This window comes from Cololabis saira, chromosome 11 (genome assembly GCF_033807715.1).
Source record: "Cololabis saira isolate AMF1-May2022 chromosome 11, fColSai1.1, whole genome shotgun sequence".
Taxonomy (NCBI): domain Eukaryota; kingdom Metazoa; phylum Chordata; class Actinopteri; order Beloniformes; family Belonidae; genus Cololabis; species Cololabis saira.
In genome coordinates this window covers 22,394,185-22,417,309 of record NC_084597.1, presented here as the reverse complement: position 1 = coordinate 22,417,309, position 23,125 = coordinate 22,394,185, and the positions used below count along the sequence as shown (strand labels likewise).

At 44.4% G+C, this 23,125-nt stretch overlaps 1 protein-coding gene across 2 annotated transcripts; it reads right to left on the bottom strand.

Annotated features, from left to right (window-relative positions):
• Positions 1 to 974: 974 nt before the first annotated feature.
• On the bottom strand, positions 975 to 11,618 carry ash2l (ash2 like, histone lysine methyltransferase complex subunit). Of its 2 annotated transcripts, XM_061734026.1 has the most exons (17): positions 11,551 to 11,618; positions 10,314 to 10,380; positions 9,872 to 10,017; positions 9,699 to 9,787; positions 9,531 to 9,625; positions 8,182 to 8,277; positions 7,950 to 8,045; positions 7,797 to 7,872; positions 5,706 to 5,723; positions 4,802 to 4,901; positions 2,880 to 3,097; positions 2,637 to 2,804; positions 2,176 to 2,369; positions 1,909 to 2,001; positions 1,729 to 1,827; positions 1,590 to 1,649; positions 975 to 1,514 (listed from the first exon to the last, which is right to left on the bottom strand). In XM_061734026.1, exons 1-17 carry the CDS (start codon positions 11,604 to 11,606, stop codon positions 1,407 to 1,409), a joined length of 1,779 nt encoding a protein of 592 aa, XP_061590010.1. In that variant the 5' UTR covers positions 11,607 to 11,618; the 3' UTR covers positions 975 to 1,406. The 2 variants fall into 2 exon arrangements, with proteins under 2 accessions (XP_061590010.1, XP_061590011.1); XM_061734027.1 differs by lacking the exon at positions 5,706 to 5,723.
• Between the last annotated feature and the right edge of the window lie 11,507 nt (positions 11,619 to 23,125).

The window sequence follows — 23,125 nt, the reverse complement described above, 5'->3', positions numbered from 1 at the left end:
ATCATTCGCCGCTCAACAGGATTTTAAAGAGAAATTTCTGGATGATGTCACATCTGTTGGGATCCGATGTTGGTAATTTCCAAAGCTAAGTTAGTTCCGGTTCATGGAACCAGAACCAGGGGTGCCTGGTTGTCCTGACAATAGCAGCGAGCAGATGCTCAGCAGAGATTCACCGAGTGTTGAGATGTTCTGCGTTAGAGACAAGGGCGTAGGTTTGCATAGAGATGGTAGGGACATAACACTACCAACTTTTCAGGGGCCTCAAATTGTCCCCACCAACTTTTAAGCAACCTTATTTGCATTATATAATGAGTTCAGATATATAGGTAATTTAGATTGTCTTCCCAAATGTTGTAAGGATAGAATTGACCCTACCATTATTAAGTGAATTATTTTCATTATGTTCAGACTTACATTTACCCCTTTTCACTTGCTGAATGTGCCGGTAAATTTTTTTTTCCTCAAACACACGTTTGGTTGGCTGATGATTATTTTTTGCATTCTGGATAGTTAAGAGATTATTAATATGTACACTTAATACATGTATTGTGTATGTTAATATAATTTAAGGTATGTTCAAATATTGCAATTTAAATTGCTAATAAAATCCTGGAATATCCTGGAAGTTATCAAAATGTTTCTTTAGTAGTTTTTGAAAACGAAGGTTTGAATCGAACCGTGTATCAGGTGAACCAATACACATGAAAGTTAGTATAAGTCAATACAGATTTATTTTGCATTGATCATTTAGCCTATTAATTAATTAGGTTCATATTCGTGACAAATGTAGCCCTGACCCCCGTTCACCCAATCTGTTTGGTCTTATTAATGTCCCGTCCTCAGCAAAAAGTGTACATGCAGGTTATGCCGTTATATCGTCCCTACCAATGTTGAGACCAAACCTACGCCCTTGGTTAGAGATCACAGTTAAAGCACTTAAAGGCGGTAAATAAAAGAAACCCAAGCAAGATTCATCCATGAAATTTTTTTTTATTTAATTAAGCCAGTATAAAACAAAAAAATTTGTGGCACACACTAACAGAGAAATCAAATGAAGAGAAACACAAAGACGCTGAAGACCGTGGATTCCACCTCCATCTGTGGAACGGTCAGTCGTTAGACCTCAGACAGCCAGCACATCAACATCGGGCCACTTTTAACTTAAAATTTTGGGAGCAGGAGATCTGAGCTCCTGAGGAACGACTCCCACGGCTCTGACGACGACCCGACACGGCCGGCCCTTGTTAACTTGACGTAATCATGTTTAAAGTGAATTTTACTTGCAGTCTGGGAACACTAGAAGCTGACATGTTGCTTCTCTGACCTCCGCGCCACTGCAGCGTCAACGGTGAAGTCCACCGTCTGAAGGCGACCGTGGATGTGGCGGTAGCGGGTCCAGGGCAGGCTCATCCTTCCCACGGAGGGCTGCGGCGTCCGTCCACATCCGTCTCCACATGGTACAACATGTCGGAGAGGGTGTGTTCGATCACCGCCCCCCAGCCCATGTCGCTCATCTGGAAGGAGAAAACAGGTGTGAGAACTGCGAGTCAGCTGAGAAGGGCGGAGCTGCGTCCGAGCGGCGGCCTCACCGGCTGGTACTTGATGTCCTTCGGAGGATATTTGAAATGTGGCCCGAAGTTGACAGAAACCTGGAGACAGAAGTTTAAACTCTAATGACCCCATGAAGCCAAAACAGGAAATAGAAACCTTGTGGAGACGTTTACCGACCGTGCAGCTCTTGTAGAGGGAGATGGCGGGGAAGTACATGCCTTCAAACAGGTTCTCAAAGGCCACGCCTTGGCTCGCTCCGTTTTTGTAGAAAATCATCTGAAAGACAGGATTGTGGTGTCAGCAGCAACAGAAAACAGCAGCTTCTCTAACTAGACGTAGCTGGAAGACCATTCTGACCTTGCTGGGGCTCGTGGGTTTCAAGCTTTTCTCCGCTTTGTCCACGTAGTCCTTCTCCTCAAAGTAAAGGTAGCTCTTGAACTTAATGAGCGCCTGCAAAGACATTTAAGACCAGAGAGCTTAGACCAAGTGATGTTGTGTGTCTACAGTTTATCATCTCCTCATAAAAGCTGGTAGAGAGAGGGAGGATGTCCCGTTTGGCACATTAAACATCTCCCGTCCACCCAACTTTATCCAATGTGGTTCCGGTCAGGTCTCCAGTTTTACCTTGTCCTTGTAGGTATCGGGCAGAGCCTTGGCCGTCTCTGTGCCGTCCGGCAGCTCGATGAAGAAGCCCAGCGTGTCTCCCTGACTGTAGCTCGACGAGTAGTGCCTCCCCATGGACTGGTGAAAGCGGGTGCCTTTTTTACTGCGCCACGAGTAGCTGAACTTGTCGTAACCAAGAGGAGCCTGCAGGTTCCCTGAAGCACAAATACGACACCGACTTAAGAACTCCTGAACCAATCAAACCACAGGAAGCTGAAATCAGAGCTCAACTGTATCCATGTTAAAACTTCCCCGACTGCTAGCTCAGTCAAATTTGTGTCAGATTGGTCATCTTTACGTGGTTACAATCTGTGGTGTCTTCAAACCACTAACATGATAGTGTTGGTAGCGTGTAGAAGCTGGTTGCTATGGTGACGCGTGGACTGTATCGTCATCTCCAGGGTAAAAGTGTGTGTACTGACCCAGCGACTGAGACCAGCCAAGTCGGGCTGCAGTGTCTGGAGGCATTTCTTCCACGGAAACCTCAAAGTACCAGGAGCCTTTCCGAACGCCGTGGGACGCTCGGACCATGGAATAACCCTTCTCCCCCGTCACCGTCAGGCGGTCGTCCGAGATCTTCAGCTGAGGCGCTGTGATACATCGGGGGAAGCAGGACTGATTATCTGCTCTTGAACGTTACATCTCTCTGACAGGTTTGGTCGTACCTCTGTCGTGTAAGGCCAGTAGCACCCTCTCGTACAGACAGGCCCGGTACAGATCACCGGGGATGGGTTTGCCGGCCCAGCAGTCCAGCTCCAGCTTCTCTGGGTCTGGAGCATGAGGGTCTGGTTCTGCCAGAATGTAGCGGTAGCCGTCTTTATTAAAGGGATGCTCCAGGGGGTAACCGTGAGGAGGCAGCCGCTGGGCGGAGAAGAGAGGGTCGCTGTAGAGACGGACGCGGAGACACTGGTTAAGGTTCAGAAATCAAACCTGATATTTAGCCTGACCCGCTGGATCCGAATTCAGTCTTCGGACACATTTGTAGGCCGTGTTAAACTCTTTACAGACTAGGGCTGGGGATCGATTCAAATGTCAAGAATCGATTCGATTCCGATTCTTAAGATTCAGAATCGATTATCAAGATTTGATTCGATTCGATTCCGATATTGATTTGGGTTAGTGTTATTAAAACTGTTTTTTGAGCTGTTGCATGAATTATATGACTGTAGTTATGCAAAATATTACTATTAGTATTATATTGAGATTAAACAGCAAGTATTGGCAGCTAATGATGCTGTAAGGACCAATCAGCTCCCAGAATGTTGATAGAACTGCTTTTAGAAACATCATGTGGGTCAGAATTACCAAACAGATCCAGGGAGGAAACAGACGGATGAAAATTATTTTTTCCCACATTCCGTTTTTATTTGTTCCATTTTCGGTCTATTTTGGTTTTTAATTTTTGAGCATTTGGTTTTTAGCATTTTTTGCAAATGTAACCCCAAGACAGTTTATAAAGTAATGAAATATAGACAATGTATGCAATTATAAACTAACACTTTAATGTTTTCATACCTTTAAACATATTTAAAAGGCAAAAACATGGCACCAGTTATTCTCGTGTCCAACAAAACATTCCTTTTTTGGGGATAAACAAAAAAAAACAAAAGTTGTAATGTAATGATGAAAAAAAAAATACATAAATAAATAAAATTTAAAAAATATATATATTTTTTTCAATTGATCTTAAGACATATGAATCGCTTTTTGGGAATGAATATGAGAATCGATTTAGAATTGGGAAATCGATTTTTTCAACACAGGCCTATTACAGACCACTTGAACGCCTCCGGGCCTCCTACAACACTAGTAGCATCTGTTGCTGCTATGGTTGTTAACAGTAGCTCTCTGAGGACCGAGCCTGTATCAGTGACTTAATTAACCCTGCTGGACCATCGCACTAAAATTAACTCCATGAGAGGAACTTTAACCAGTACAGTCCACTTGCATGATGAAGATAGTTATACGCTCTCATTGATGGACGTTATTACATTTCTATGCAAAAAAAATAACCATGCACACGGAGGGGGTTCAAACTTTTAACCTTCAGACTGGCTGTTCTGACTCAACCAGGCGTCACTGCGACGCAAATTGTGATTTATTTATTTTTTTTGTTGATATTTATTGTTTTTCCTTTTACAAAGCATTTTTATAAAATAAAAACATGAAAATGGGGTGTTTTCAATTTATAGCAAAGTAATTAACCAATCAAGTACAAAAGAAACTTAAACAAAATAAGGACGTTTTAGAGAGATGTACATTTTCCATTGCTTCCAGACGTCGTTGAATTTTGATTGCTGGAGCCTCATTGAAAAAGTGATTCTTTCCATTACATACAGATCATAGATAATATCATACCATTCATCTATAGATGGGGCGTCTGGCTTGAGCCATTTCTTTGTAATTGCTTTCCTTGCTGCTAGACTCAGTATTCCCAATATATATTTATTTTTCACATTTGCATTAGCTGAGTGTACGAGCCCAAAAAGAAGTTCGTCCCATTTAAATGTAATGTCAGTTCCAAATATAATTACTAGTTCTGAATATACCTTGCGCCAGAATATATTTGCAAATTGTGATTTCATACCTTCGCGTTCTTTTCGCCGCTCCCGTGGTCGCGCCCTCCTGTTGCTGCTGCTGTTTACGTTTGGCTCCTCTTCCTTTCCCCGGACCAGGAGCCAAAGCACCTGGAACCAAACGGAGGGAAGAGTGACACACTGGGCCTTAACAAATGCAGACACAGCAGACAAACCGGCCGTCAGCAGCAGAGCGCACGCAGACACACACTAAAAGCAGGCTACCGGGTTAAGGTGGGGACACAAAAAGGCAGGACTGAGTCCACACAGCATTTTCCAAACGCCAGCAGGCTCTTCAGCGGGACGCTGTCTCATCATTAATGTTACAGAGCCTGAAATCTTAGGAAACCTCGTCCGGCTGTCTTCAGTCACTAAACATGTAATGATTGACATGGATGATCAGCTGCGATCAATCACTTTCACTAATAACATCAGAACCTAATCTGTTGGTTCTGTGATTGTTTTGAGCTAAAATGTAAAGATTGTGTTTTTGGTCTCATGGGACAAAGACTCAGATGAACCTGGAACCATCACCATGCGCTCCGGTAAACGGCGGGGGCACAGTGCCGCTTCTGTCAGCTGATTCTGAGGGATTCAGAGCCTGTTAGCAGCAAGCCGGAAACATGGAGGGTATGTTCCCCAATAGGGGACGGGGGCTGTTTGTGAGGGAGGAGGGACGAGAGCACCGTACGGATGCAGAGAGAAGACAGGGAGGTTACAACGGGACGTGGATGAAGTTGCCCACAAGATGATCACTGAGAATAATTTTGGTTGAGTTTGAGCTTTGGGATGAAGGGGGGGTCAGGTGTGATTGGAACCTCAGGGCCAACTTCTATCCAGAGGGGTTACAAGACACAAAAAAAATAAAAAAACACACACTGATCAGCTCCAGATGCCAAATTACAAGATATTCACCTGAGAAAGAAGATCCACCTGGAAAACAATGCACACAGTCACTGTGGTGAACCCAACAACACGCTGCTTTTTTTCTGATACTTACTGATGCTTACTGTGCTTTCACACCCTTCTGGTTTGGCTGAACTGAAACTCCTGCTCACGTTTGATCATCAAACCAATTCATTCTTGCCCGACTAGCCAGTGACTAGCTGTCGCTAGCTCGTACTCCTGTGCATAATCTAATCAAAGGCTTGCACCCACAATACATTCTTCTGTAATGTTTCTGTTCATAAAGGAGTTCTTTTATTTGATTTCATGGCAGCAAAATGTCTCCAAAAAATTGGACCACAAAAGGCTGGAAACCAACATGGTACTAAAAAACCCCTGCAGGAACATCTTGACATGAGTAGGTCAGTGGCATGACTGGCTATAAAAGAAAAGATCCTCTGAGAGAGGCAGAGTCTCTGAAATAGATCCAGAAGTTCACCGGTATGAGATCAATCCAGTCTCCAAATCCTGAAACGTTTTCAGGACCATGTTCCTCAGATGAGAGTCATAGAGAACTTGAACATCAGATCATCTACCGTACGCAACATGGACAAAAAATTCTGAGAAAGTGGAGAAATCTCTGTGTGCCGGGTACACGGTAGATATTAATAATGTCCACCCACGATCAGCGGGCCGTCCAGCAAGATGGAAGCAACAGCAGACTCAAACTCAGCAAAACCTTTTAATAAAGAACACTGGCAACTGGGTCTCCAGTTACCGGTACATTCAGGTAAGGCTGTTTTTGTATAAATGCATTGACTATAGTTTCTCATGGAGCAGGAGCACCAAACAGCAGGTGTGAAAACACCCTGAAGCATCTCCCCTCCTCGTCTGCTGACTCAAATCAAGTTTCCAGGGCTTAAAGTAAAAACAAATCCTGAGCCTGAACCTTTTTTTCCGGGAGCGGGGGCACATGTGCTGGCAATTTGGGAAGCAACAAAAATGACATCCTTTGAATATTATTTTCCTTTTCACTATGGATGCTTTTGATATCAAGTTTCGCTAGTTGTCATTGTGTTTGACGGGGTATAAGATGACCTACAATCTAAAATATGAAAAATCTTTTTTCTTCTAGGCAAAAAGATTCTTATAAATTGACATGCCACCATTGGTTATATTTGAGACTGTAATGAACGATTCATCAAAGGGTTCCGTTCTTCAGCTGCTGCTGAAGCTCATTGGTCGTTCTCAGCTTGTTGCTAAGCGACCAACGTTATTGACACAGGAAGTGAAGAAGCGGGGAGACTGTTTAGAATGCAGAACATGATGCAGAATGCAAATCCATACAGTACCTGCTGAAATGAAAGCTAGAGGGGCATTAATGGGAGTATTTAAAAAAATGTTTTTATTTAAAGCAACTAAAAAGTTACTTTTCATAGTTAACGCATTACTTTTTGGTCTAAGTTTGGTCTGAGTTACTTTTTAATGAAAGAACTAGTAACGGTAACTAGTTACTATTTTTCAGTAACTAGCACAACACTGGTGGCGAGGTACAACTTTTTCCCGGCTACTGGGCTACAGTAGCTTTTTAGAACAGAGCTGCAAAAGCACCTGGCTCTCTTCTGGCACCAGCTACCGAAACACCTGCCGCCTCCGCCCATTTCTTCCATCCATTTAATTCCAGCACCATTTAATTTTCAGTATTTTATCGGCCAAATCATCCTCTACAGACTTCATACATTTTTTCTCCATCTTGATGTCGGTGATACACAAGTGTTCGTGTTCCGGGGGCTGAAACGCACCGCTCTGCGCCCTGCTGCCGCCAAAGACCCGCCCCAGCTCTACTTCTGATTGGCTAGTGTTAGTTTGGTTAAGCGCCAGAGCTGCTTTCCTCTCGACGAACTCAGATGACTCAAACTGACAATATCCCGTAGCCTATCAACACATATTTAAATGTAAATTTTAAAGTAATCTTTGTTTGCTTTTTTTTTTTTTAAATCAGTCAAGAAACACGCCAAGAAAAAAAAAAAACTCCATACGCCGGAGATCCGGCATGGTGCCGGAATACTTTAAGCCCTGAGTTTCCTCTGTTATCACGCATATCCAGGTCTACGATCTTACCATTGAGCCCAGTAGCTGTGGGGGTTCCAGTGGATTGTTTCTGTGCATCATATGAAGGTCCGATGTTCCCCAGGTCCTGAAGAACACAAGCAGTAACTTAAACTATACTTTGGATGGATTAAAACGTCCCATTTTTGCAAGCAAGGAGGATACCTGGTCTAAAAGGCCAAACTTGGGATACTCCTCTTCAGGGTCTTTACTGCCAGGATCAGGGTGCTCTTTCACAAGAAAAACGTCTCTCTCTTTGCTCTGACGAATCAATGAAAAGCACTATTACAATACTGCGTACCAGCAGTCATGTCTGACTGAATTCTCATCCCCTCAAACAAATGTCTGATGGGAGGTATTGATGGAATCATAAAGAAGACTGTGAAATATCTGTTACCATTGTCTTCACAATGTTGTTGGGCCAGGTGAGCTTCCCCGGTCTCTGGCGAGTTGTCATGCACTCCCAGTATTTATCGATGAACGGAATGATGTCCTGCAAAAAATAGGGGAGATTTTTAGAGAAATCTCAATGACAGACAGGGGAGATTTTTTTAAAGCAAATAAAATTGTGTAAATGTTAGCACACCCTTACAAAACTCTGGTATACAGAATTCGTGGGAGTGTATTTCTCTGAGCATTACACAGTGAGGACTCCCAGCTGTTTCCAATTGTGAATCGTGATAAATAACCCTTCTAAACGGATCTATTTCCTTCTTGGCACTGTGTTAACACACATCTGAATGCTTCAGTAAACTGTTTTTATAGGTCAGAAAACCTGCTGATCATTAATTCATCAATAACAATGATTAGCAGCAACAAGCTCCAGATGACCCATGTAAATCCAGCTGCAGCATCCAGGGGCTACTTAGGAGTTCCCATGTGATTTTTCCTTTTAAATAGTGATGCACCGAAATGAAAATGTGTGGCCGAAACCGAAACTGAAAATAATAATAAACACTTGGCCGAATACCGAATAATACCGAACAATGGTTCTTCACAGTTTTTCATTTATTTTGCCATTTTTTTCACCATTGCATAAATCAAATAAATGTGCAGTGAAATACCTGCCAGTCACAATTTGTCTTACTGTACTTATTGTATTTTTTCTCGTAATCATTTTTCATTTTCTCCTGTTCAAATCCAATTAAGCGAGTCGTGGTGGGGCGGGGCTGATCTCCGCAATTTGAAGCCTTGTATAATAATTTTAAATAATTTTCTTGGAGGATCTCGACAGTGAGGGTTCACGCACCGCATTGGTAGTACGGGCCCTTTTCTCTGCTCTCTCCCACATCTGCTGCGCTGTGCGTCCCGTGACCGTCTCCAGCACCAAGCGGCTTTCCCAAATTCAACTCAGCCTGGATCATTTCTCGTGTCCTCTGCTTTTTCCCCACATCCAAGTAATGATCTGACATGCTGACATGTTTGCTACATTTAACATTGCACGCCCCTCACTCCACGCTGTTCGCTGTTTGATTGCGTCATCACACGCCGTTATTAATTGTTTGTTTTTTTCCCCCCTTATTCCATCGAACACCGAAAGTGCTATTTTCGGCCAAACAATTTTGGTTACCGAACATTCGGTGCATCACTACTTTTAAACAAAATAAATAATGGCATGATGAAACGTTGTTGCCCATTTGAGGTTATATTTGCCTAATACTAAAACCAGATGATTTGTATTATGTTACACCAAAACTACTGGTGTAAAAGAAGGGAATCAATGTTTGAAAATGTCTGTACACCCACCTTGTCTTTGGAGAACATGGTTTTTGGGTGCTCGTCTTGTGTTCTGGACCTCCATGTGAGGTTTGCCAGCGCTGTGAGGCACATTTCCTTCAGGTCTGACACATAAAACACAGCTGTTAGTTGACAATATAAACCAATGAAGCTGGATTTCAGCAACACAGAACTTACTGGCTTGTTTCCGGAGGAAGTACGTGTTGCCGCTGTGATGACACACGTTGCAGTGAAACACATAGTTGGTCATGAATGGGAGGCAGGTCCTGAGGAGGAGGACAGTTAATGAGAGCTAGCTGAGAATCACACCGATGCCGAGGTCCAAAGCTCCACCTTCTGCAAATACTTACGCGGTGTCGATGCTAAACGTGTCGGCGGTGAACCACTTCGTACACAAGGCGCACTGCAGCTCCACCTCCCCCAGCTGCCTCCCGCTCTCCTCATCTCCAGATCCAGTGAGAGCGTCAGCAGGCTCCGAACCTTCGCCCGCCGTCTCCTGGGAAGGAAACGCCGATCATCATGACGGCACAGACGCACCGACAGACAGCCTGAGTCTGTGTTTCTGTGGTGTCAATCAACACAGCCATCCAACCTCCCGATGTCTGGTTGTAAGATTACTTCAAAGTGAAACTTTAAAAGCCAATATCCCAATTTTTATATTTCTAAATATAAACATTTAGAAACGTAATGACACAGTCAGTAGATTTGCTTTAAGAAACTGTCTCTGTGTCCATGTTTTAAGGATCATCTGAATAATTTAGCGTCTGAAACAAAATCATGGATCAACGTTACCGTCCCCTCTTTGCCGTTGGATGACTCTGTGTCCATGCTGGCTGGCAGCTCGCCGAAAGAAGCATCACTGAAAGTCAGCCACAAAAACAGGGGTGAGTCCTACACCAAAACACGGACTACAGTGTTTCCCGGACATCTGAGCTGATCAAACACTACTGTTCAAGTCCACGAAAAAACAAAATACTGTAAAAAGTCCATACATGTAATTGGTCTCCTTTTTAAACCTTTTCATGGTCCATTGGGACCGGGGACGTTTCCGTATCCAGAACGCTGCCGCCAGAGTCCTTACAAACACCAGGAAACTGGACCATATTACACCGGTCATGAAATCACTACACTGGCTTCCAGTGAGTCAAAGGATAGAGTTTAAAATCTTACTGCTGGTCTACAAAGCACTGAATGGTCTTGGACCAAAATACATGGTTGATCTGTTAGTTCCTATGAAGCTCCCAGACCCCTGAGGTTCATCTGGATCTGGTTTGTTGTGGTTCCCAAGAACCAGAACCAAGCAAGGTGAGGCAGCGTTCAGTTATTCTGCTCCTCACCGGTGGAACAAACTTCCTGTAGACCTGAGGTCTGCTCCAACTGTAGATCCTTTAAATCAGGCCTAAAAACATTACTGTTTACTCAAGCGTACTCCTAAATTAAATACTTACCTGCTGTATTTTACTGCCCTTACTTTTTAACAACTTGTGCTTTCTATTATTTTGCCTCTTTTCTTATCATTTTATTTCATTTTATTTGTTATTTAGTGCTTAATTGTGTCTTGCTTCTTTTAATGTTGATGTAAAGCACTGTGAATAACCTTATGTTGAATTGTGCTATATAAATAAATTCGCCTTGCCTTTACTGAAACTAAAATATTTGAGGTTTAAAACTGAACACACTTAAATTGATCCGCTTATTTCTGCTGTTTATAACATCAATCTGAGCTACAATCTGAATTATTCTAACAGTCAGGCGGTGAAGTATTACTTATTTTCCTGTTTTCATGGAGAGTTTAGAGGTTTCCAGGTGAACATACCGAGTTAAAAGTCCCTTTTAGTTTGAAACGTGTAATTGAACCATAGCAATGTTAGCTGTGGAGCGCTAACGTCAGTTAGCCGCGATGCTAATGGTTCTCCTGAGAAAAGGGGCGCATGTGGAGGCTGAGGTCTCACACGGTCTCCTCACATGGTGCTCACGGTTAAAACATACCACTGTCCACAGACTGAGTGCCGGTACGGAGCAGACTCACCCATCTCCAGTCTCCGTTTCTGCAGCTGCGACCACCGCCGCCGATTCTGACGCCATGTTTTTCGAAATCAATGACAACAAGGACGCATCGCGAGACTTCCAGCATCGCGAGACTTCCAGCATCGCGAGACTTCCAGCTATCTCCCGCGCTCCACGGCGACACCACGTGGCCACCGGTGGAGAGCACAGATGACTCGCCCGCGCTGCTGCAAATCATGGATGTATTATCGTCACACGGCGGCCATCTTGCCTCGGTGCCTCACTCACTCATAACATTGTGTTTAATGGTGCATGTACTGCTTAAACAACCTTAACTTGCTCAATTTTAAACAGATTTTCAAACAGGTTGGTTTGTTATGAACGTCAGAGATGTAGTTATGACACTGCATACTTGTGAATAATTATAAACATTGACAAACGTACTTTTATATGAAAATAACAAGAAACAGATAGCTATGACATGGTATTTATATTAAATCAATATTTCTATAGTATTCTTAGTAATATTTATAATTACATTATAACATATATACATATATATATTATTACCTGTATACCTGTATAACATGTATATATATTATTACATTATAACATGTTTATATATTATTACATTATGATGTATTTATATTATGACATTATAACATGTGCATATATATATATATACATACATACATACATACATACATACATACATACATACATACATACATACATACATACATACATACATACATACATACATACATACATACATACATACATACATACATACATACATACATACATACATACATACATACATACATACATACATACATACATACATACATACATACATACATACATACATACATATATATATATAAAATTATTACATGTGTATATATATTACATTATAACGCGTATATATATATATATCTATAGTAATGAGCACCATCACCAGGAAGCACAGATATTGCAAAAAAAATATCAAACATAGAAACCATAATTTAAAAGAACACATCAATTGTAACTATGAGATAAAAAATAAAAGGAAAAATCAAAAAATATAAATAGTATATTCAGCAATTCAGTCGAGTGATGGGTTGTAGGTAGAACTGTCCCTGATTCTGCTGGTGCAGGTCTGGATGTGCCTGTTCAATGCCTGTACACACTTGCAAGTTAACCAGATCCAGTCCTGCAGTTGCTCTACTGACCAGTGTCTGGATCCAGACTAGCGGTTCCTCTATTGACCAGGGACAGTTCCTGTACCGACCACCAGAGTCTCGATGTGAACTGTAACCAGCTCCGTGAGTCCTGACTCTGATTTCCAGATGTACAGATGTCTCTAACTGATCTTTGCTGTGCTCCAGTAAAAAGCCGCGTATAACAATTCTGTGTGGAGGAGAGACCACCCCAGAGACTTAGAATGAAGATGTGTGGGTCGTTCCAGCATCAGTAAAACCAGTCGAGCACAAAGGCAAGCGTCAAGGCAATCTTCATCATTGATGAACTGATCATCAGCAGGTGTGCAGACCTCTAGAAAGGCAGATGCTTTCAGTAGGATTTAACACAGAGCCAAGAGAACAAGGCATCAGCAATGGTCTCAGAGAGGGAATTATTTATATATGTCTGAAATATTTACTTAATCCTTAAACAGTGAGAATTATTCCCATGTGGAAAACATTCAAGGACAGTTTTCACTTTTCCTGGGAGTGGACACCCCTGAACTGTTTATTGCTCAGAGAAATACAAAAGAAAACCAACAATACACCTCCGACCCTGCAGGCCCCACTGAACATGCTGTTCAAGCTCATGACAGTCAGGACAGAACTGGACCAGGACAGTTGGTCTCGAAGAGTTTCAGGAGAAAACCTCATTGGCCTAAAAGAAACTGGAAGCAGGACTGAGGTCCACAAACCTGCATCTGAACAAACCAGCAGACTTCTGAGACAATGTCCTCTGGACTCATGAGACCAACGTGCACATGTTTGGTCTCATGAGTCCAGAAGACTCAAAGCCCCCTGTCTAGGGTTGCCACCTTTCAGAAATAGAAATAAGGGACGCCCTGATTTCAGCAGCGCAGGAGCCAAAAAAAAAGCTCAAAAACTTCTAAACTGAATAAAAATGTGTTTATTTTATATGAAAAAACAAAATGCTTTGATTTAAAGTTTAAAGTGCTTTAATAGCATTCAACTTGCATGACTGTAGAGACAGACAACCGTACTAGCAACTGAAATATCCTCCTATGCTACTGTATGTCCACATCAGCCAAGATGTATAATATAGCCTACAGGTGAAGAATATGGTGTAAAAGTTAATTTATTTCAATAATTCAACTAGAATATGGTGTGAAAGTTAATTTATTTCAATAATTCAACTAGAATATGGTGTAAAAGTTAATTTATTTCAATAATTCAACTAGAATATGGTGTAAAAGCTAACTTATTTCAATAATTCAACTAGAATATGGGGTAAAAGTTAATTTATTTCAATAATTCAACTAGAATATGGTGTAAAAGTTAACTTATTTCAATAATTCAACTAGACTATGGTGTAAAAGTTAATTTATTTCAATAATTCAACTAGAATATGGTGTAAAGGTTAATTTATTTCAATAATTCAACTAGAATAGGGTGTAAAAGTTAATGAAAATACGGTACAAATCGCGTCCCGTATTAGTTCAATACGGGACGCAACATTTTTTTCTCAAATAAAGGACAATTCCGTATTTTACGGGATGGGTGGCAACCCTACCCCTGTCGGAAGCTTCTGGCTCCAGAAGTCGAAGCAACAGCAAAGCTTCCTGAGTACAACAGGAACCTCTGTGACCCCCTCCAGCCAGCTGTGGGTGCGAGAGACATGAGAAAGTAGAGGACTGCAACGTATATTAGAAACAGGCACCGCTTGAATCAGCACATCTGTGGGTATTTCTGCACATACTCTCAGATCATCACGGAGAATGAAGTGAATCATGTCAACGAGTCAGGCTCATCTGGACCTTCAAACACTGCTGAGAGCTGGTATGAAACAAAACATTTATGTCCTCACCAAAGGACCCACAAAACTCCAAAACAAGATGCGAAACGGCAAAACACTCGGACCAGGGAACCGGGATGGGGAAACGGGGGCCAGGAAGTCGGACTGGGAATCAGACCGGGAGGGAGGAAGCGAGATGGGATGAAATGTGCGTAACCAGTTCAGAAGAGTTGCTGAAATGTTTCCTCAAAAAGTGAAAACACAAGAAAGGAATGGGTCCCTGGTTTTTAACAGCTTTGGACCTGGTCCCAAAGTGGTTTGAAGAACCAAACCAGTTCACAGACTAAACAATGGTCTTAAAAATCATAAATGCAGTGGGTCAAGAGGGTTCACAAACTTCTCTATCTTCTTCAGTACTTAATACATGATTTAATTAACGTTTGAGATGTGTACACACTGTTTTTTTAACCGGGACCTCGTTTAAAGGGGACCTATTATGGCATCTAATACCTATTTTAAACAGGCCTTGATTGTCTTAAAAACAAGCTTTTGATTTTTTTTGCTAAATAAAATAGAAATTCAGCCTCTGAGGAATGTCTTTAGCATCCCATTCTCTAACCTCATTCTCTATGCGGGATTCTGAGTGGGCGGGGCTATGATAATGAGCCACTATGCTGATTGGCTGCCTGACGCGATGACACGATGACGCAAATGACGCGATACACCGCTACGAAAAAATGGCGGAAGCTGCCGCCGGCAGAGTTGTTGTTGTTGTTCCGGCCAGAGTTAGTTGTGGGCGTGGTTTCACACATCGGAGGCCAACCTATGCAAATCGCATTTTCGTTACATAACGAAACGGAGCAGAATCTGAACGGCTCGTAGAAGCCACATCACACTTGGACGGCTCATCCGGGCGGCTGTACAGACACTGCAGAATTTGGTTGCTTTCCTCCTTCTCTGAGTTGGCAGGCTGAGGGGAGACCACTTTATATATGTTAAAGCAAGAGAAAACGTGTTTTTCGTAATAGGTCCCCTTCAAGGTGGAACCAATGCTCTGAAATGTGGTGGAACGGGTCTTTAGGTTAGGAGCAAATCAGAAACAACTTTAGTGTCGTCTGAGGAATCGCATGTGGAAACGCTGAGGAAAGTCCAGGAGGACAGAGACAGGGAGACAGACGACTAACAAAGCCACACAAAGAAATTAGACAAAAGAACGTGTTCAGTGTGAAAGTGAGAGAATTCTCAAACAATCGAAAGATTCCAACTAATAAATGATTCTCTGGTGGTAAAGCAGCCTGCTGTGGGAGCCGAAGGTGGGTCGTCCTCCTCAGGTGATGGTGGGTCTGTCTCCTCAGGTGATGGTGGGTCTGTCTCCTCAGGTGATGGTGGGTCTGTCTCCTCAGGTGATGGTGGGTCTGTCTCAGGTGATGGTGGGTCTTCCTCCTCAGGTGATGGTGGGTCTGTCTCCTCAGGTGATGGTGGGTCTTCCTCCTCAGGTGATGGTGGGTCTGTCTCCTCAGGTGATGGTGGGTCTGTCTCCTCAGGTGATGGTGGGTCTTCCTCCTCAGGTGATGGTGAGTCTTCCTCCTCAGGTGATGGTGAGTCTTCCTCCTCAGGTGATGGTGAGTCTTCCTCCTCAGGTGATGGTGGGTCTGTCTCCTCAGGTGATGGTGGGTCTGTCTCCTCAGGTGATGGTGGGTCTGTCTCCTCAGGTGATGGTGGGTCTGTCTCCTCAGGTGATGGTGGGTCTGTCTCCTCAGGTGATGGTGAGTCTTCCTCCTCAGGTGATGGTGGGTCTGTCTCCTCAGATAGGTGTTTGGATAAAGTCTGAATGAACGGTGACTGGAAACAGATGCAAGCGAAACATTAAAGGAAAAGAAGGATACTTCAGTGAGCTGAGTAATGATTTATAATAACTGCCATAATGGGAACAGTTTATATCTGATGAAAATCTGGCCGACAGGCAACATTCAGCAGAGGTTTCCTGTGGGATCATTCAAATGTCATCAGTCATCAATCTGTCTGATTGGCACAGATATGCAGACAGGTCTGATCTAATGGATCATCGTCTGCTGGAGATGAAATGATGACAGCTGTGAGGGCTCCTGCAGCTGGAATCGCCACTGGTCTGGATCTGGACCCTGGTGATCAGTGGAGTAACCGTTTCCTTGTTGGTTTTAACTAAGTTGGAACGTTTGTTCTTGGTTCTTCTTGTTGTCAGAATTCTTTGTTCCGTCCAAACTTCCACTAGAAAGCGACAGGACTTACTACTTTATCTGCTCTGATTGCAGAACCTCTCCTTGGATCGTTTCCCTTTTTGAACCGGACCCGTTTTCATCTTTGAACTTTACTTTTAATGTAATTTCCTTCTTGTCCTCCAGTGAAAACGTGTTTTATTCGCAGCTCTCTGTATCTGTTGGATCTCTGTCAGTGAGTGTGGTCTGCTGTGGTTTTTGTTAATCACTCTTCAGTTTTTGGACGGATGTTTTTGTTGTCATGCACAGTTGGAGTTCAATCCTCCCACTCGAATTACTCAGAGCTGAGCCAAAGAATGATTTACTTCTTATTGTAAAATACATAACAAAGAGAGAAACCCCAGCAGGTACCAGCAGCTCAGACGTGACTCCTAAAGCAGGTTTAATAGTTGTAGTAGGTTTCCTGTGCTGAACCTTGGAACTGCTTGTCTTCCGTCCTCCAGGTTTTGTCTGGCCGATAGCCACAGGTCCTGGATGAGGTTCATGTCTGGAATCGAGCTTCGCTTTTCTTCTCTGGGAAACATTTCCTCAGCTACACATTTCACATCATCGTCCTGTTTGATGATCCAGTTCTAAGAGATTATTCTTCTCATCCACAATTTTATTAAAGTTTATTAAAAAATCAACATCAGATAAACAACATATGACACCATTTTCATCATTACTTTAACAAAAAGTCAAGTAAAGATGAATAAAATCAAATGGGCAATCTTAAGTACCTCTTTGAGTCATCAGCTTGTAGCAACGGAAATAGCTTCTGTAAGAGCATTTATGATGTCAGTAATGGCGTTAGAGATTGTGTCAATGCACTCATGAACGTTCCACACCAGCAAACTGATCATCATTGATCAGTTCATCAATGATGCTGATCAGTTCATCAATTATGCCCAGTTAATCAATGATCAGCAGCCCGTGGCTGCTCGTCATTCTTTTAAATCCTATGGTGGCAGAGGGTACTTGGTGTTTCCCATTTTGTTTCAGTTTTTCTGCTTGGCTTCATTTATGTTCAATAAATGTTCCAGAGAAAAGTTTCACGTGATTGTGGAAGTGAGGTTTGTCTTCTGGAATCTGGAAACGTAAACACAGTAGCTGCTCTCCAATGTAGGATGCAGGAGCTGTTGTCATCCTGAACATGTTTCATGCGGTTCAGAAGTGAATCTGCTGAAGGCCTCATGAGTCAGCAGAGAGGAACGTCTTCACAACTCGCTCTGCTTGGCCAAGAACACACACATCTGGCCGAGATAATGGGCTCCGACCCGGCTACGACTCACAAACACAACCTCGTTATGGTGAAACTACATCAGACCATCATGGTTGTTCTGCAGCAGAGCCCCACGTCGTTCAGATTCTTACCCAGAGGGAGTTTCTAGGGTCTGAAGATCCGTCAGCAGTGATGGTCAGAACATGTTGTGTTGTGGAGGCGGAAAGGAGGCAGAGCCTTCACACTCACGCTGCTTCAACAACAGCAGTCACAAGTGGGACATCAGAAGACAGGAACCTGAACCTCTGCAGTCAGGGATATATTTTCTGTTTGTTTGTCCTGGAACGCCACATTTATCATAAAACATAATTGATCATCATCATTGATGAACGGATCATCTTCATTGACCATCATCATCATCAGTGTTTCAGCAGAAACACTGTCAAGCATGTTGGTGGAGGGATGATGGTCTGGACCTGGACACCTGTCAGTCCCTGGGTGGACCACAAACTCCTCTGTAGACCAGAGTCTTCTAGAGACACATGTGAGGACATCTGTCTGACAGATGAAGACAGGCTGAAACTGAGTAATGTGACAGGAAATTATCCAAACACAGCAGCAGATCGATATCAGATGATGAAAAATAAAAGAATCCAGGTTCTGGAATTACCCGGTCCAAGTCCAGACCTGAACCAGGTTGAGATGCTGTGGTGGACCGTCAGAGAGCTGTACACGTGAAGGTCCACAAACCTCAATGACCTCAAGACAAGGTGGAAAGAAAAACAGACCAAAACAATGATGAAGGCTGAAGGTTTTGAATGAATGAATGAAAAACTTTATTTCGAACATGCTAAAAAATATATATTTAAACCAAAGAACAATAGTTAAATAATAATCATGATAAATACAGTAAATACAAATCATAACAATCATAAACAAAAACATGCCTCACTGGATTTTTTTTTTTTTTTCTTTTTTTTTTTCCTTTTTTTGCATGCTCGAAATGGAGCAGGGAGAAGTTAAAAAAACGTATTTAGCCCTGCCCCGGTTATTTACAACACAAAATATAATTCGCCACCCTAAATTAAGCCACATACATACATACATACATACATACATACATACATACATACATACATACATACATACATACATACATACATACATACATACATACATACATACATACATACATACATACATACATACATACATACATACATACATACATACATACATACATACATACATACATACACCTACATACATACATACATACATACATACATACATACATACATACATACATACATACATACATACATACATACATACATACATACATACATACATACATACATACATACATACATACATACATACATACATACATACATACATACATACATACATACATACACCTACATACATACATACATACATACATACATACATACATACATACATACATACATACATACATACATACATACATACATACATACATACATACATACATACATACATACATACACCTACATACATACATACATACATACATACATACATACATACATACATACATACATACATACATACATACATACATACATACATACATACATACATACATACATACATACATACATACATACATACATACATACATACATACATACATACATACATACATACACCTACATACATACATACATACATACATACATACATACACCTACATACATACATACATACATACATACATACATACATACATACATACATACATACATACATACATACATACATACATACATACATACATACATACATACATACATACATACATACATACATACATACATACATACATACATACATACATACATACATACATACATACATACATACATACATACATACATACATACATACATACATACATACGTATACATACATACACACACATATTCATATTCTCCATACATTAATACTCAATATACACCATGGAGCAATACTCACTCACTCATCTTCTCCCGCTTTATCCGTTACCGGGTCGCGGGGGCAGCAGCCTCAGCAGGGATGCCCAGACTTCCCTCACCCCAGACACCTCCTCCAGCTCTTCCGGGGGGAGTCCGAGGCGTTCCCAGGCCAGTCGAGAGACATAGTCTCTCCAGCGTGTCCTGGGTCTTCCCCGGGGTCTCCTCCCGGTGGGACATGCCTGGAACACCTCCCTAGGGAGGCGTCCAGGAGGCATCCGGTACAGATGCCCAAGCCACCTCAGCTGACTCCTCTCAATGTGGAGGAGTAGCGGCTCGACTCCGAGCTCCTCCCGGGTGACCGAACTCCTCACCCTATCTCTAAGGGAGCGTCCAGCCACCCTGCGGAGGAAACTCATCTCGGCCGCTTGTATCCGCGATCTTGTCCTTTCGGTCACTACCCAAAGTTCATGACCATAGGTGAGGGTAGGGGCGTAGATTGACCGGTAAATCGAGAGCTTCGCCTTTCGACTCAGCTCCCTCTTTACCACGACGGTCCAGTACATCGACCGCATTACTGCGGACGCTGCACCGATCCGCCTGTCAATCTCACGCTCCATTGTTCCCTCACTCGTGAACAAGATCCCGAGATACTTGAACTCCTCCACCTGAGGCAGGACTTCTCCACCCACCCGGAGAAGGCATGCCACCCTTTTCCGGTCGAGAACCATGGCCTCGGTCTTGGAGGTGCTGATTCTCATCCCTGCCGCGTCGCACTCGGCCGCAAACCGCCCCAGCACATGCTGGAGGTCCCGGTCTGATGAAGCCAACAGGACAACATCATCTGCAAAAAGCAGAGATGAAATCCTGAGGTTCCCAAACCGGATCCCCTCCGGCCCCTGGCTGCGCCTAGAAATCCTGTCCATAAAAATTATGAACAGGACCGGTGACAAAGGGCAGCCCTGCCGGAGTCCAACATGCACCGGGAACAAGTCTGACTTACTGCCGGCAATGCGAACCAGACTCCTGCTTCGATCATACAGAGACCGGACAGCCCTTAGTAGAGGGCCCCGGACTCCATACTCACTCAGCACCCCCCACAGAATGGCACGAGGGACACGGTCAAATGCCTTCTCCAGATCCACAAAACACATGTAGACTGGTTGGGCAAATTCCCATGAACCCTCGAGCACCCTGCGGAGGGTATAGAGCTGGTCCAGTGTTCCACGACCGGGACGAAAACCGCATTGTTCCTCCTGAATCCGAGGTTCGACTATCGGCCGTAATCTCCTCTCCAGTACCCTGGCGTAGACTTTCCCCGGGAGGCTGAGAAGTGTGATCCCCCTGTAGTTGGAACACACTCTCCGGTCCCCCTTTTTGAACAGAGGGACCACCACCCCGGTTTGCCACCCCAGCGGTACTGTCCCCTTCCTCCATGCAATGTCGCACAGGCGTGTCAGCCAAGACAGCCCTACGACATCCAGAGACTTGAGGTACTCAGGGCGAATCTCATCCACCCCCGGTGCCCGGCCACCGAGGAGCTTACGAACCACCTCGGTGACCTCGGCTTGGGTGATGGACGAGCACGCCTCCGAGCCCCAACCCTCTGCTTCCTCAGTGGAAGGCATGTCAGTCGGGTTAAGGAGATCCTCAAAGTATTCCTTCCACCGTCCGACAATGTCCCCAGTCGAGGTCAACAGCTCCCCACCAGCACCATAAATGGTGCCGGCAGAGTACTGCTTCCCCCTTCTGAGGCGCCGAACGGTCCTCCAGAATTTCCTCGAGGCCGACCGAAAGTCCTCCTCCATGGCCTCCCCGAACTCCTCCCAGACCCGAGTTTTTGCCTCCAAGACTGCCCGAGCCGCGGCCCGCTTGGCCTGCCGGTACCTATCTACTGCGTCAGGAGTCCCACCGGCCAACATAGCCCGGTAGGACTCCTTCTTCAGTCTGACGGCATCCTGTACTTCCGGTGTCCACCACCGGGTTCTAGGATTGCCGCCACGACAGGCACCGGAGACCTTGCGTCCGCAGCTTCGAGCCGCCGCGTTGACAATGGAGGCAGAGAACATGGTCCACTCGGACTCGATGTCCCCCGCCTCCCCCGGGATCCGAGAGAAGCTCTCCCGGAGGTGGGAGTTGAAGATGTCCCTGACAGAGGGCTCAGCCAGACGTTCCCAACAGACCCTCACAATCCGTTTGGGTCTGCCCGGTCTGTCCAACCTCCTCCTCCGCCAGTGCATCCAACTCACCACCAGGTGGTGATCAGTTGACAGCTCAGCCCCTCTCTTCACCCGAGTGTCCAAGACATGCGGCCGAAGGTCAGATGAAACGACAACAAAGTCGATCATTGACCTCCGGCCTAGGGTGTCCTGGTGCCACGTGCACTGATGGACACCCTTATGCCTGAACATGGTGTTCGTGATGGACAAGCTGTGACTCGCACAGAAGTCCAACAACAAAACACCACTCGGGTTCAGATCGGGGAGGCCGTTCCTCCCAATCACGCCTCTCCAGGTATCACTGTCATTGCCCACGTGAGCGTTGAAGTCCCCCAGTAGAACAATGGAGTCCCCAGTTGGAGCACTATCAAGTACTCCTCCCAGGGACTCCAAGAAGGCCGGGTACTCCCCACTGCTGTTCGGCCCGTAGGCACAAACAACAGTGAGAGACCTATCCCCGACCCGAAGGCGCAGGGAAGCGACCCTCTCGTTCACCGGGGTGAACTCCAACACATGGCGGCTGAGCTGGGGGGCTATAACCAAGCCCACACCAGCCCGCCGCCTCTCACCCTGGGCAACTCCAGAGTAGTGGAGGGTCCAGCCCCTTTCAAGGAGCTGGGTTCCAGAGCCCAAGCTATGTGTGGAGGTGAGCCCGACTATCTCTAGCCGGTATCTCTCAACCTCACGCACAAGCTCCGGCTCCTTCCCCCCCAGCGAGGTGACATTCCATGTCCCCACTGTGAGGGTTGATGTCCAGGGATTGGGTCGTCGAGGCACCCCGCCACGACTGCTACCCAGCCCACAATGCACCGGCCTGCCATGGTCCTTCCTGCGGGTGGTGGGCCTACTGGAAGGCGGACCCGCGTCGCCGTTTCGGGCTGAGCCCGGCCGGGTCCCACGGGCAAAGACCCGGCCACCAGGCGCTCGCCTACGAGCCCCGACCCCAGGCCTGGCTCCAGGGCGG